This window comes from Myotis brandtii, unplaced genomic scaffold, assembly GCF_000412655.1.
Source record: "Myotis brandtii unplaced genomic scaffold, ASM41265v1 scaffold920, whole genome shotgun sequence".
Taxonomy (NCBI): Eukaryota; Metazoa; Chordata; class Mammalia; order Chiroptera; family Vespertilionidae; genus Myotis; species Myotis brandtii.
In genome coordinates this window covers 811,881-826,239 of record NW_005371792.1, presented here as the reverse complement: position 1 = coordinate 826,239, position 14,359 = coordinate 811,881, and the positions used below count along the sequence as shown (strand labels likewise).

Here is a 14,359-nt window from a genome sequence, read left to right as displayed (position 1 = left end):
GATGTTAACCTTGATCACCTAATTGAGATAATATTTGTCAGGTTTCTCTACTGAAAAATTACTCATTCCCCCCTTCCACACTATACTCAGGAAGTCACTATGTCCAGACTGCATTGAAGGGATTAAGAATTCTACTCCAGCTCCTTGAGGGCAGAGTATCTACATAAATTGTTTGGGAGTCTTTTGTACAGGAGGTTGATATAGTATTCTCCATTTATTTATTTATTCAATCATTTATATCAGTATGGAATCATAGATACTTATTTCATACTTTATGGTATAATCAAATACTATATTAATTACATTACACATATTGTCCCAGTGTTGGCCATCAGGAGTCCTTTCGGTTGGGTCCTGTGTTTATTGGACATCACCTTCACTGTCTGCCCTTTGAGCACATTTTTAAAAAATATATGTATATATCTTATTGATTTTTTACAGAGAGGAAGGGAGAGAGATAGAGAGTTAGAAACATCGATGAGACAGAAACATTGATCAGCTGCCTCCTGCACAAATCCCACTGGGGGTGTGCCCACAACCAAGGTACATGCCCTTGACTGGAATCGAACCTGGGACCCTTCAGTCCGCAGGCTGACGCTCTATCCACTGAGCCAAACCTGTCAGGGCTGAGCACATTCTTACTTTCTGGCACAAGACACGTCAGGCTCACCTTGTGTGTTCCCCGCCCCCCCCTAGACTCAGCCACTCCTCCAAGCAGCCCTGGTTCCTTATCTTTGAGAATATTTTAGAAACTATAATCTGGGTTTTGGGTAGACACTAATGCTTTTTAGTTAAAATTTGGATTCATTTTTAAAAGCCACAAAAGTACAAAGAATAATATATATTCCCACCACATAAAAGGGACACAAGTTGTTTTTGCCCTTTATTTTGCTTGAGATATATTTTAAGAAATAAAATGCTTATCAAGCTGAAGGTCAGTTTTTCCTTCCCCAATCCTAAACCTCTCCCTGCCCCGCCAGAAGCAATCACAATCTTTAATTGACGTATACACTTTTCTTTCCCAAGCATGCATGGAGTATTCACATGGAAAGAAAAAAAATGTGGTAAAGAAAAGACTGGCTTTGGGGTTGAGTTGCCCACATTTCTGAGCTGTTCTAGTTGGTAGTTGTGTCTCTTCCCTCAGCCATTTGTCCATACACTCAGTTCCTTGTGTTGCCATTGCAGCTGGTGTTCCATTTATCACTCCTCCTCGGCAACGTCTCTCCACGATTGTCTCCAGCCTCTCCCTTCTCTAGGCTGTTTCATCCCCACTTTGTAGGCAGCTTCTGCTGTCCTCCTTATAAGAAGGAAGAAGACCAATAACCTGGTATTATAGACTTTATGAAAGCAAATTGTAAGCTGAGAAGTGATAGACAAATATAAAACCTCACTGTTCTAGTCAGAGTGCAAAAAAAAATGGGGGGATATGGAGCATATTATTTACTTGTTTGGAGTAATTGACTCTTTAACAAATATATTTTAAAGACATTACCAGCTGCTTCTAGTTATTTTTTAGTTGTACTTCTGAAAGGTTGAGGCTGCCAGATTTCAGACCATCAGAGATCTGGAAATCATGGTAATGATAATTTTATGGTTCTTCATTTTTAAAAAATAAATACTCTTCTTCCAAATGTAGAAATGCCCAAAATAGAGAAAAAGCTTACGATTGCAAAGATTGCTGGTGAAACTAATAATTTCTCCAGCAAGTGACTTAAAATGAAAGGCTAATTGTTAATGATAAAATGAAAGGCTTTAGCTATAACCTCCATCCATAGAATTGAGTTGCTTCGTGGGCAGTTGGGTTGACAATGTTCCGGGTGCCATATAATATTGTTTGCTTACTCAGGTAAGCAGAACTCTGGGAGTTGGGGTTTCCAGCACCCTTAATAGTAAATATATCTATTTTCTCCCCACAGCTTGCACTTATTTTGACCAAGGCCAACTGGAAAGCAGTTACTTGAGGACAGTTTGGATAACATAGGGATAAGCAGAACAGGCACAATGAAGCACTTCCTGAGGTAAGCATTTCTGGTTTCCCGGATCGGATGAACCCTCTAAAATGAGAAACTTCCTCTCCAATTAGGATAATATTTTTGTTCACTGTTTGTGAAACGGTAACCATGTCTCGCATTGTACTTCAGCTAAGAATAATTTGGTCACAAGATTCCTCTGCCAACTCTATGTGTACACTGATGCTAAAAGAGAACATTTACAAGTGGTAGATTACAAGCAATTACAAGAGAGCATAGGTGCAAACGCGCGGGGCAGGGAGAACTTGGGGCAACCTTGATGCTTGTATCTGTAAAGAGTGGTATGCTGCTGGCCTTCAAGTTGAGGTCTGGGGATTGGTAGTCAAAGAATCAATATAATTTGTGTACAATCATTTTCCTGAAATAAGTAATTTTAAATATCCCTTCATTTAGATTTTGGTTGGCTGGCCAATTCATACAGGTATTTTCAGATATTCCTTTTTGGTAAAAATATATATCCCAAGCTTTTGCTCTTCCTGCCTCAGTAATGTCCCTGAAATCTGCATTAATTGTTGATCCCCTGAAGACTCTGCTGTATAGAGCACTGTGTATGTTGATATGTTTTGGGGTGATCTTGTTTTGTGTTGAAAGCCATTAGGCTTGACTGGTAATTATTTTCAAGAGTATTGACTGTCATTTACAATACATTAATGAAATTCTTGAAGAAATTTTACATCATATTAAGACATGATAAAAGTAATGTCAGTCAAGCTCTGAAAATTAGAAAATAAAACATACTTTCTCTCGAGGTGGTGGCTTACCGCTGTACACATGCTCGTCCCTTGCTCTGGCTTCTTTTCTCTGAAAAATTAGTGGGCTTGCTTCCTTTAGGAACTTTAATTCTTTCAGTGGCTGCCATTTACGATTTTCCTTTCCCCACTGGTGTTCGCACCATTGTTTCTGGAGCACGGAGGTCGATTTGTGTGGGAGTCACTATGTTCTGCTGCAGCTACTGATGTTTACTGGATCTTACAACTGTGAAGACCTCCCTGGAGGTCACTATTAAACTGCTCACAGGCATTAGCATTTATAGGCATACTGCTCACCCTGTTTATCTCGGCCGAGTAAAAGGATAGTATTTGAAAAATCACTAGGAGATTTGCCAGCAAAGTATTTGATCTGATACATGTTTTGGGTTGCCATGGTAATAAACCCATCTGTTTCCACATTTTGAAAAATTGGTACTTATGAATCCCTCCTGAATATCTCTGAGTGGTGTGATCATGTTAACAGAAAGCTGTAGTGTGAGATGAAGCTGAGACATCAGGAGCTACTTTTGTGAAAGTGGAGGCAGAAGTGGTCAGGTTTGTGCCAAGATTGGTGCAGCTGGATTTCTTCTTCACTCTCTTGCTGGTTTAAAAAAAATGAGTAGCCTCAAAACCAGCCATTTTAGGAGAAATAGGAGCATTAGTGTCTGTTAGGTTTTTTTGTTCCATTGAGTAGGTGTAACATTGTGTTTGGTGCAGATGATCACATTTTAAAACTAAGTTGTATGTGATGATTTAGAACTGGTATGGGTAAACTCTACCACTGTAATTTCACACAGACGAGCTCTGAGGATAATGGAACCAGCACATCCCTGTCAGTTGTGTGTTCTGATGCAAATTTTTCTCTTTTAAGTTGGCATATATATATATATTTTATAAATATTACTTGACATTGATTATTTATGTGAAACTGAGTCTTGGATAATAGATTACACACCAAGAAAGATATTTGAGGATTTTCATTGACCTTTGGTTTTGATAATAAAAGCAAATTCAATCATTGCCCGTCCTTAGTTGATTTTTAAAATATATATATTTTTTATTGATTTTTTACAGAGAGGAAGGGAGAGGGATAGAGAGTTAGAAACATCAATGAGAGAGAAACATCAATCAGCTGCCTCCTGCACACTCCCTACTGGGTATGTGCCCGCAACCAAGGTACATGCCCTTGACCGGAATCAAACCTGGGACCCTTGAGTCCGCAGGCTGACGCTCTATCCATTGAGCCAAACCGGTTAGGGCTCCTTAGTTGATTTTTGCTTTTGGCTTTCGTTTTTGTTTTGAATGCTTTTATTAAGTTATAATGAGTATGTATTCATTATATGTTAATGTTTATGGAATTTGGAAGGCTAAGAGGGCAGAGTAATAATCCTGCATTACAACTCTATCAGATCATTTAAACTGCCTTTTATTCCCTGTAGTCTGTGCCCACAGATGTTGGATAATTTGGAAATCTTTTTATTTGAACCAAAGAGAAGGTTATGTACACACTGCCTGAATAAAATAGGTGTTAATTCCTGAGCTCAACAAATATGTAGAATAAGGAGCTGATTTTCATTGAGAAAAATTCGGCATTATTTAAAAGCCCCCAGAGTGATTGATTTGTCAACTTCTGTGTTGCTGTAGAATGAAATGCTCCATGTACAGTCTCAGAAGAAATGAGGTTAACCATAAAGAATCCATGTTGAGGGAAAGAATGGATTTTAATCCACATTTAAGATACATGGGACCCACACTCTGCTCTCTCCAGCTCACTGTTACCATTGACCTATATTAATGGTGTAACTACTCAGAGTGTAAAGGAGTGAGGAAATATTTGAAATATAAGAAATTACATGAGAAGTTAGAAATAAATGCTATAGATTAGTACACTCAACTGAAGGATATGTTTTAAATTGAGAGTAGATATGGGATATGATATAAGTACATCATTGTCACCAATTAATGACTCTTTCCAAGGTCTGCATTAAAAGAAAACCAGTGATTAAATGGAGAAGAAAGTGTGCCTGTGTTTTTTATCAGAGAAAGAGAGGGCACTTTCTGAGCCCTAAATAAAACTGAGGCTTTGGGTGTAGTTTATATATTATATTTCATTAACGTTAATTCAGTTGATGTGTATCATAAAGAAGGCCTAAGACTTGGACTGAAGATCTGTTGCCTTGCTAGGATTTACTTGTTGAGATGATATTTTTTAAGTTATCAGGCATTATTAATTTTGACATTTTCTAATACAGGGAATCTTTTAAGGCACCCCATGTAAATAATTGCTTCCAACGTTCCCGGCCTCCGGATCTCAGTGTCTTGGCCATGGACTTCATTGCATATTTTTCTTCCTGAGACAGGAGAGAGGAGAGGAAAACGTCTGCCAAACTCAAACCTCCACGGGAGACACTTTGAGCAGCACAGCAGAATTGCACCCAAGTTCTGGCTGTGAAACAATTGAGAGGAAAAAAGTATTTAACACTATAATTAGGTAAATAAAGGCTTCCAATGAGCAAAAATAGCCATAAATTGGGTTTTATATATAGGCCATTCACACCTGATTAATATATTGGTCCACTAACTCATTTAGTAAACATCTACTGCTAACAATTGTAGTAACATGCCACATTTTACATTAATAACAATTGAGATTAAACAGAATTAATATCCCATTTTACAGCGCAGAGCATGAAGGCTTGACAAAGTTAAGTTACTCACACAAGGGCACACTGATATTTGGGTATGTGTCCTGACTGGGAATCAAACCAACCACCTTGGGTTGTACTTTAGTAAACATCTACTGCTAACAATTGTAGTAACATGCCACATTTTACATTAATAACAATTGAGATTAAACAGAATTAATATCCCATTTTACAGCGCAGAGCATGAAGGCTTGACAAAGTTAAGTTACTCACACAAGGGCACACTGATATTTGGGTATGTGTCCTGACTGGGAATCAAACCCACCACCTTGGGTTGTATAGGATGTACAGGATGATGCTCCAACCAACTGAGCCACACCAGCCAGGGCACACGGATATTTGAATGCAGGCCTTTGACTTCCAAGCTGTTTCTCATAGTTTCTGCATTGTGTTACTCCTTTGGTGTGTGTCTACTGTGAGCCGTTGTGGGTGATACAAAAGTGAATATGAGGTGGTCTCCACTCCAAAGTAACATACCATCTGGTGAGGAGCTGAGGCACACGTGGGCAAAACTAAGATAAAAAAAGGAATGTGGTCAGTGACATGCTACAGGCATTTTGTGACAGGAATGCTGAGGGATGGCTTCACTGGGGTGAGATTGAGGGGAAAGGAGGATGAGGATGCTCCTATCGTATATAATAAAAGGGTAATATGCAAATTGACCCTAACAGCGAAACAACTGGGAACAACCAGTTGCTATGATGCGCACTGACCACCAGTGGGCAGACGCTTAATGCAGGAACTGCCCCTTGGTGGTCAGTGTGCTCCCCTAGGGGGAGCTCCACTCAGCCACAAGCCAGGCTGACTGCTGCGAACGCAGCGGAGGTGGCGGGAGCCTTTCCCACCTCCTCGGCAGTGCTGAGGATGTCCAACTGTGGCTTAGGCCTGATCCCCTGGGAAGTGGGCCTAAGCTGGCAGGTGGACATCCCCCGAGGGGTCCCAGACTGCAAGAGGGCATAGGCTGGGCTGAGGGACCCCCCCCAATGCATGAATTTTCGTGCACCGGGCCTCTAGTTTTTAAATGAGGATAGAGGGTAGGAGAGGTGGAGAAGATGCTGTGAACAAAGCCCAGAAAGTGTGACCAGCTGCCACAAGCAGCAGGTGGTCCAGATGTGTTGGCTGTCGACCCTGTGTAGGGTGGGCAGAAGACAAGCTGCCAAGGTAAAGTTAGGGACAGTTCTTGGGCACCTTTGCAAGCATGGGGTAAAGCAGTCCAGAACCATGGTAACATTTTCACTCAAACCTAAAGTAGACCTCAAACAGAAGGGAGAGTCAGACGAAAAATCTCCTTCCCTTGCGACACATATCTAGCCTCCTCTTAGAGCAGTGGGCAGCAAACTCAGTACAACTATTGAAATTTCTTTTGAGAGCCAAATTTTTTAACTTAAACTATATAGGTAGGTACATTGTTATTAACTTAATTAGGGTACTCCTAAGGCTTAGGAAGAGCCACACTCAAGGGGCCAAAGAGCCGCATGTGGTTTGAGAGCCGCAGTTTGCCAACCACTGTCTTAGAGCTAGAAAACTAGGCCATTCCCTTCACCTCACAGATGGGAAGGCAGAGGCCCAGAGGGGCAGAGGGGCTTGTCCAAAGTCAAACAGCCCATTGTAGCAAATGTACACCAGACTTAAAGTCAGACTTCCAGACACGTCCCTTTTTAGCTAGGCAGTATTTGCATTCAGCACCCACCAATTTCCAGTGCTCTGGAGGGGCCAAAGGTGCAGGGCCATGTAGTTGTCCCAGAATTTCATTACCATCACTTGAAGCATTGCCTGAGCTTATCAGATGTAGAAGCTAAATCCTGAAAAGGGGTTTACAACCTGCACATCCAAATACCACTGTCACTGTAGTCTGGTGTGTTTAGCCATAGTTTTTTCCTTTTTTAAGATACACATGTACATATCAAGTATATAAATACTTACATAAATATACATGTATATACACATATCTCTATTTATAAAAGCCTAAGCAACTGTTAGATCATTCGATCAGTAGCTATGACGCACACTGACCACCAGGGGGCAGACGCTCAATGCACAGGCATGGAAACATGGAACAGATTGATGAATCTCAGAAAGAAGGGGGAAGGGGGAGGTCGGGAAGAGATTAACCAAAGATCTTATATGCTTACTAGAGACCCGGTGCATGGATTCTTGCACTGGTGGGATCTCTCAGCCTGGCCTGCGGGGACCGGGCCGAAACTGGCAGTCCGACATCCCCCAAGGAGACCCAGATTGTGAGAGGGTGCAGGCCAGGTTGTGGGACCTCCACAAGTGCACAAATCCGTTCTGTACACCGGGCCTCTAGTGTACACACACACATGAAGTATACACACAAATACACATATATTTACACACTAGAGGCCTGATGCACGAAGATTCGTGCAAGAATGGGCCTTCCTTCCCCTGGCTGCTGGCACCGCCTTTACTCTGGCCCAAAGCCGCCTTTCCGCCTTCCCACGCTGCCCACAGGCCCGGAGCAGCTGGGGCATTGCAGAACGCCTGCATCCCGCCCCGCTCCTGGCCGCTCGGCACCTGTGTATGCAAATTAACCTGCCATCTTTGGTGGGTTAATTTGCATACTCACTCCTAATTGGCTGGTGGGTGTCGTGAAGGTATGGTCAATTTGTATCTTTCTCTTTTATTAGTGTATATACAAGTATTTTAACTTACTTTGTTCCCTGCATTAAAAAAAATACTTTCCACACCTTTGTTGAAATAGGTTAACCTGAATGCATAGTTTTCTAGGCAATATTCTGTGACACCACCTGGGCCTGCCCATTGACATCAAGCTTCCATCAGAGATTCATTTCAGGCTTGATCATCGGCACCCAGCTCTTCTGCCCCTTGGTTTTCCCTCAGCTTTTCAGGGGCAACCCTCTGACACCTCACTGTTCATTCAGCTCCTCCTATAGAGCATGAGATAAATGAAAGCCCTGGACACTCAGTAAATGTTGGGTTTGCGTTTCATTCATTTAAATTTTGTATTTTTCACTTTTGCTCTGAAGTGAGTAAGGCATGCTGATTTCCCTGTTGTGCTTGCCTCCTTGTCAGGACAATCAAGAGTTGGCTTTACTGTCCCATCTCAGAGGAAGGTACTTTCTCTCTGTCTCTCTAGCAATTTCTTTTATAGAATTATCACACTAATTTTTTTTACTTTTTGTTTTTATTGTCATTTTCCTTACTAGATTATAAGTTCCTTGTGGACAGGGATGGCATGTGGTTGCAGTGAAATTACGTTCTTGACCCATTTTTGTTTTTTCCCTTACATAAGACCCACACGTTTTCCTACTGTACTATACACCAGTCTTCTCATTTTTTATTTGTTCACTTTAGTGAAGGAATAAGTAAAGTACCTTTCAATGATCACTTTTAATTATTCTACAGTACAGTTAAAAAATCTCTCTTTCAACTACTCTAGGTCTTTAACTCAACAGAAATTAATTTTTTATTCATAATTATATATAATTATGTAGTGTATCTATAATACTAAAAGGCCTACTGCTCATCCTCTATAGAAGATTTGGGGGCTTACGATGGATAATGACTTTCCCTTATTTTATTTATTTATTTAAATCTTTATTGTTGAGAGTATTACAGCTGTCCCCCTCTATTTCCCCATTGCCCTCTCCACCAGGTTCTGGCCTTGCCTCAGGCCTTCACCACCCTTTTGTCTGTGTCCATAGGTTATGCATATATGCATACGAGTTCTTTGGTTGATCTCTTCCCATCCACCAGGAAGAGATTAACCAAAGATCTTATATGCTTACTAGAGACCCGGTGCACGGATTCTTGCACTGGTGGGATCTCTCAGCCTGGCCTGTGGGGACTGGGCCGAAACTGGCAGTCCGACATCCCCCAAGGGGTCCCAGATTGTGAGAGGGTACAGGCCAGGTTGTGGGACCCCCACAAGTGCACAAATCCGTTCTGTACACCGGGCCTCTAGTGTACACACACACATGAAGTATACACACAAATACACATATATTTACACACTAGAGGCCTGATGCACAAAGATTCGTGCAAGAATGGGCCTTCCTTCCCCTGGCTGCTGGCACCGCCTTTACTCTGGCCCAAAGCCGCCTTTCCGCCTTCCCACGCTGCCCACAGGCCCGGAGCAGCTGGGGCATTGCAGAACGCCTGCATCCCGCCCCGCTCCTGGCCGCTCGGCACCTGTGTATGCAAATTAACCTGCCATCTTTGGTGGGTTAATTTGCATACTCACTCCTAATTGGCTGGTGGGTGTCGTGAAGGTATGGTCAATTTGTATCTTTCTCTTTTATTAGTGTATATACAAGTATTTTAACTTACTTTGTTCCCTGCATTAAAAAAAATACTTTCCACACCTTTGTTGAAATAGGTTAACCTGAATGCATAGTTTTCTAGGCAATATTCTGTGACACCACCTGGGCCTGCCCATTGACATCAAGCTTCCATCAGAGATTCATTTCAGGCTTGATCATCGGCACCCAGCTCTTCTGCCCCTTGGTTTTCCCTCAGCTTTTCAGGGGCAACCCTCTGACACCTCACTGTTCATTCAGCTCCTCCTATAGAGCATGAGATAAATGAAAGCCCTGGACACTCAGTAAATGTTGGGTTTGCGTTTCATTCATTTAAATTTTGTATTTTTCACTTTTGCTCTGAAGTGAGTAAGGCATGCTGATTTCCCTGTTGTGCTTGCCTCCTTGTCAGGACAATCAAGAGTTGGCTTTACTGTCCCATCTCAGAGGAAGGTACTTTCTCTCTGTCTCTCTAGCAATTTCTTTTATAGAATTATCACACTAATTTTTTTTACTTTTTGTTTTTATTGTCATTTTCCTTACTAGATTATAAGTTCCTTGTGGACAGGGATGGCATGTGGTTGCAGTGAAATTACGTTCTTGACCCATTTTTGTTTTTTCCCTTACATAAGACCCACACGTTTTCCTACTGTACTATACACCAGTCTTCTCATTTTTTATTTGTTCACTTTAGTGAAGGAATAAGTAAAGTACCTTTCAATGATCACTTTTAATTATTCTACAGTACAGTTAAAAAATCTCTCTTTCAACTACTCTAGGTCTTTAACTCAACAGAAATTAATTTTTTATTCATAATTATATATAATTATGTAGTGTATCTATAATACTAAAAGGCCTACTGCTCATCCTCTATAGAAGATTTGGGGGCTTACGATGGATAATGACTTTCCCTTATTTTATTTATTTATTTAAATCTTTATTGTTGAGAGTATTACAGCTGTCCCCCTCTATTTCCCCATTGCCCTCTCCACCAGGTTCTGGCCTTGCCTCAGGCCTTCACCACCCTTTTGTCTGTGTCCATAGGTTATGCATATATGCATACGAGTTCTTTGGTTGATCTCTTCCCATCCACCACCACCTTCCCTCAGAGACTCCACAGTCTGTTCCATGCTCCTATGTCTCTGGATCTATTTTGTTCATCAGTTTATTTTGTTCATTCAATTCTACATATGAGTGAGATCATGTGATACTTGTCTTTCTCTGACTGGCTTATTTCACTTAGCATAATGCTCTCCAGACCCCTCCTTGCTGTCTCAAAGAGTAAGAGATCCTTTTTTACTGCTGCATAGTATTCCATGGTGTAAATGTACCACAACTTTTTTATCCACTCATCTACTAATGGACACTTGGTCTCTTTCCAGATCTTAGGCATTATAAATTGCGCTATGAATATAGGGGTGCTTACATTCTTTCTGATTGGTGTTTCAGGTCTCTTAGGATATATTCCTAGAAGTGGGGTCACTGGGTCATATGACAGTTCCGTATTTAATTTTTTTAGGAAAGTCCATACTGTTTTCTATAATGGCTGCACCAGTCTGCATTCCCACCAGCAGTGTACTAGGGTTCCCTTTTCTTCACATCCTTGTCAACACTTGTTATTTGTTGATTTATTGATGGTAGCCATTCTGACAGGTGTGAGGTGATACCTCATTGTCATTTTAATTTGCATATCTGTGATGTCAGTGACTTTGAGTATTTTTTCGTATGATTCTTGGACATCTGTATGTCTGCTTTGGAGAAGTGTCTATTTAGGTCCTTTGCCCATTTTTTAATTGGATTGTTTTGTCTTCCTTTGTTAAGTTCCTTATATATTTTGGATATTACCCCTTTATCAGATGTATCATTGTCAAATATGTTCTCCCATACAGTGGGCTTCCTTTTTATTTTGTTGGTTTCTTTTGCTGTACAGAAGCTTTTTATTTTGATGTAGTCCCATTTGTTTATTTTCTTGTTAGTTTGCTTTGCCCTATGAGATGTATCCGCAAACATACTGCTATGAGAGATGTCTAAGAGTTTGCTACCTATGGTTTCTTCTAGGATTTTTATGGCTTCATCACTCCTTACTAAGTCTTTTATCCATTTTGAGTTTATTCTTGTGTATGGTGTAAGTTGGTGGTCTAGTTTCATTTTTTTGCAAGTATCTGTCCAATTATCCCAACACCATTTATTGAAGAGATTGTCTTGAGTCCATTGTATACTCTTGCCTCCTTTGTCGAATATTAATTTGAATGTAATGGCTTGGGTTGATTTCTGGGGTCTCTGTTCTGTTCCATTGAATTATATGTCTGTTCTTGTGCCAGTACCAGGCTGTTTGGATTACAGTGGCTTTGTAGTATAACTTGATATCTGGTATTGTAATTCCTCCAACTTTATTCTTTCTCAGGATTGGTGCAATTATTCGGGGTCTTTTCTGGTTCTATATTTGGAGTATTTGTTCTAGAAAATACTTTTTAAATGTCAGTGTAATGTGTTTGCTGCTTCCTTTTAAAATAAGTCAATAAAAATATTATCCAAGTACCCCAAAATATCTGATTTTTAAAAAATAAATCTTGTAAAATGTATGTATTTAAGCATCAAATTTTTAATTGAATTGTGATGTCATTAATAAATTAAGAAAAACCTGTGCCTCCTTTTCTTTGAAAGAAAAACAATAAGCCAAAATTAGATTTTGTTATCCCACAGTCAGCCAGTGCTTCCTAATTCCTCAGATAAAATTTGCCTGGAATGTAAAAATAGTACCTTTGCTATAGCAATGGAATTTGGAATAGTGTCAACCCATGATGGGTTTACACCCACCACTTTTCAAAGACAGTGTGATCTCTTCAGGTAAAGAACGATGGGAAAGACCACAGAGCCCCACACTGCCTAGGCACTGGGCACTGGGCACTGCCTCTCAGCTGCTCATTAAAGAAAATATACTCATTTTTCTAGAGGCACACAAATGGTTTCTTTGTGTGATTTCACAGTTCCAGTTCATGTGTCAAGTCCTCTGCAGCCTCTCTTTCTAGTAGGAAGCTCATTATACAGAGAATCCCACTTACTAGGCCAATTGGCAAGTTTATTTCCAATTGATGGCCAGTGCCCCTGATCAGACACTTCAATAGAGCAACTGAAAATTTTCTAAAGTAAAATATTGATATATTTGACTAAAAAAAAAAACCTAGGCTTTCATCAAAAGCACCTGAAAAAATTTTAATGTTATTTTAAAAAGTTGATGTAAAAAATGAAAATTTAAAAGTAAATAAATAAAATAGTAAATATTTTTTAAAGTTCATGAAATGCTAGAAATGTTGAGCAATTTGCTGTTGTTCTTTATGCCCATTTAGATGAAAAGTGTTTCGTTCAGGAGACTGTGGTTTGAACAAAGAACTGTGATTATTTTGTACGTTTCCTTCCTCACCAATAGTGTACTTCTTATTTATTACAGGATTTCTTCAAGCAAGAATTAACTTTCATTAACAAACTCATTGAAACTGTTCAAAATAAACCAGTTTTCTCTTATTATTCCAAAAGAAGACGCCAGAGTCACACATTTAAGATGTTGGAGTAGTGTTGCATTACAGGTATCCACGCCCCTCACCTCACAGGCAGGAGGCCACTTGGTGCTAGGTGCATCTCCTATTTCAGAGGCCCCACTCCTGCTGAGTGGGTTCTTCTAACAAGACAGGGACTTGCTTTTACTCGATAGCAGAGATATGATCCATTTTGAATAATTTACATTGGGTGGCTATTCTAGTTCAAGCTAGAGAATGAATGTTCAGTAATAAACGTGATCATAATTGTCTTTAAGAAGCATACTGCTGTGAACTCAGCCATAAACCCCACTCTGCAGCATACTAATAAAAGACAGTAGGATAAAATACTGGAAACAGAAAATGTTTAAATAAGTCTCATTATTAAATCAGATTCTCCCAGAGCTTAAGCAAGTCATTTAACTTATTGTCATTTTCCTTATTAGAATATCAGTTCTTCCTGCAGTAACTCCTTTTGGAACATCATTGAAAAAGTTGTGATAAAAAATAAAAACAAATAGCAAAACATGCTATGCATGTAGTTCTTAAAAATAGGAGATGGTGATCAGTATTTTTCCTCATAGTCTTGAAAATTTGGCTGTTATTCCGATAAAATGTAGCACATCTTTTCAGTAGTGAGTTGAGAATCCTCCATCAGAACTAAGAAAACTAAGTCTAGTGTTATGAAGAAAAAGAACAAAATATTCCCCTAATCAAAACTAAGTTGGTTAGTTTGATGATTCAGGACAGGAGTTAAAAACAAGCAGAGCTACAAATCCCTGAGCAAGGGTTTCAGATGGTAGAGAGGGTGTGTCTGTAATTCTTTTTTAAAAAATATTTATTGTTGAAAGTATTACATATGTCCCCCTTCCTCCCCCTGCATTGTAATTCTTATTCTAAGAGTAAGAACAGAAGGATAGGATTAAAGAAAGCACATGGGATCTTCCTCATAGATATACTTGAGAGATGTCTCCACTCAAGGCATGCCAAAATAAGGAGATGAGGAAATTAAGAGGAGGAAAGGTACTATGAATCCGTCCTTAAACTCAGATGAATCAGACC

General features: G+C 40.0%; 1 protein-coding gene across 2 annotated transcripts in view; it reads left to right on the top strand.

Annotated features, from left to right (window-relative positions):
* Positions 1-1,919: 1,919 nt before the first annotated feature.
* ELMOD1 (ELMO/CED-12 domain containing 1) overlaps positions 1,920-14,359 on the top strand; it is a 52,775-nt gene continuing 40,335 nt past the window's right edge. For both annotated transcript variants that reach the window (XM_005885660.2, XM_005885659.2), the window contains exon 1: positions 1,920-2,018. In XM_005885660.2, the coding sequence (XP_005885722.1) occupies positions 2,002-2,018 (17 nt within the window). In that variant the 5' untranslated portion in view covers positions 1,920-2,001. The remainder of the gene's footprint in view (positions 2,019-14,359) is intronic.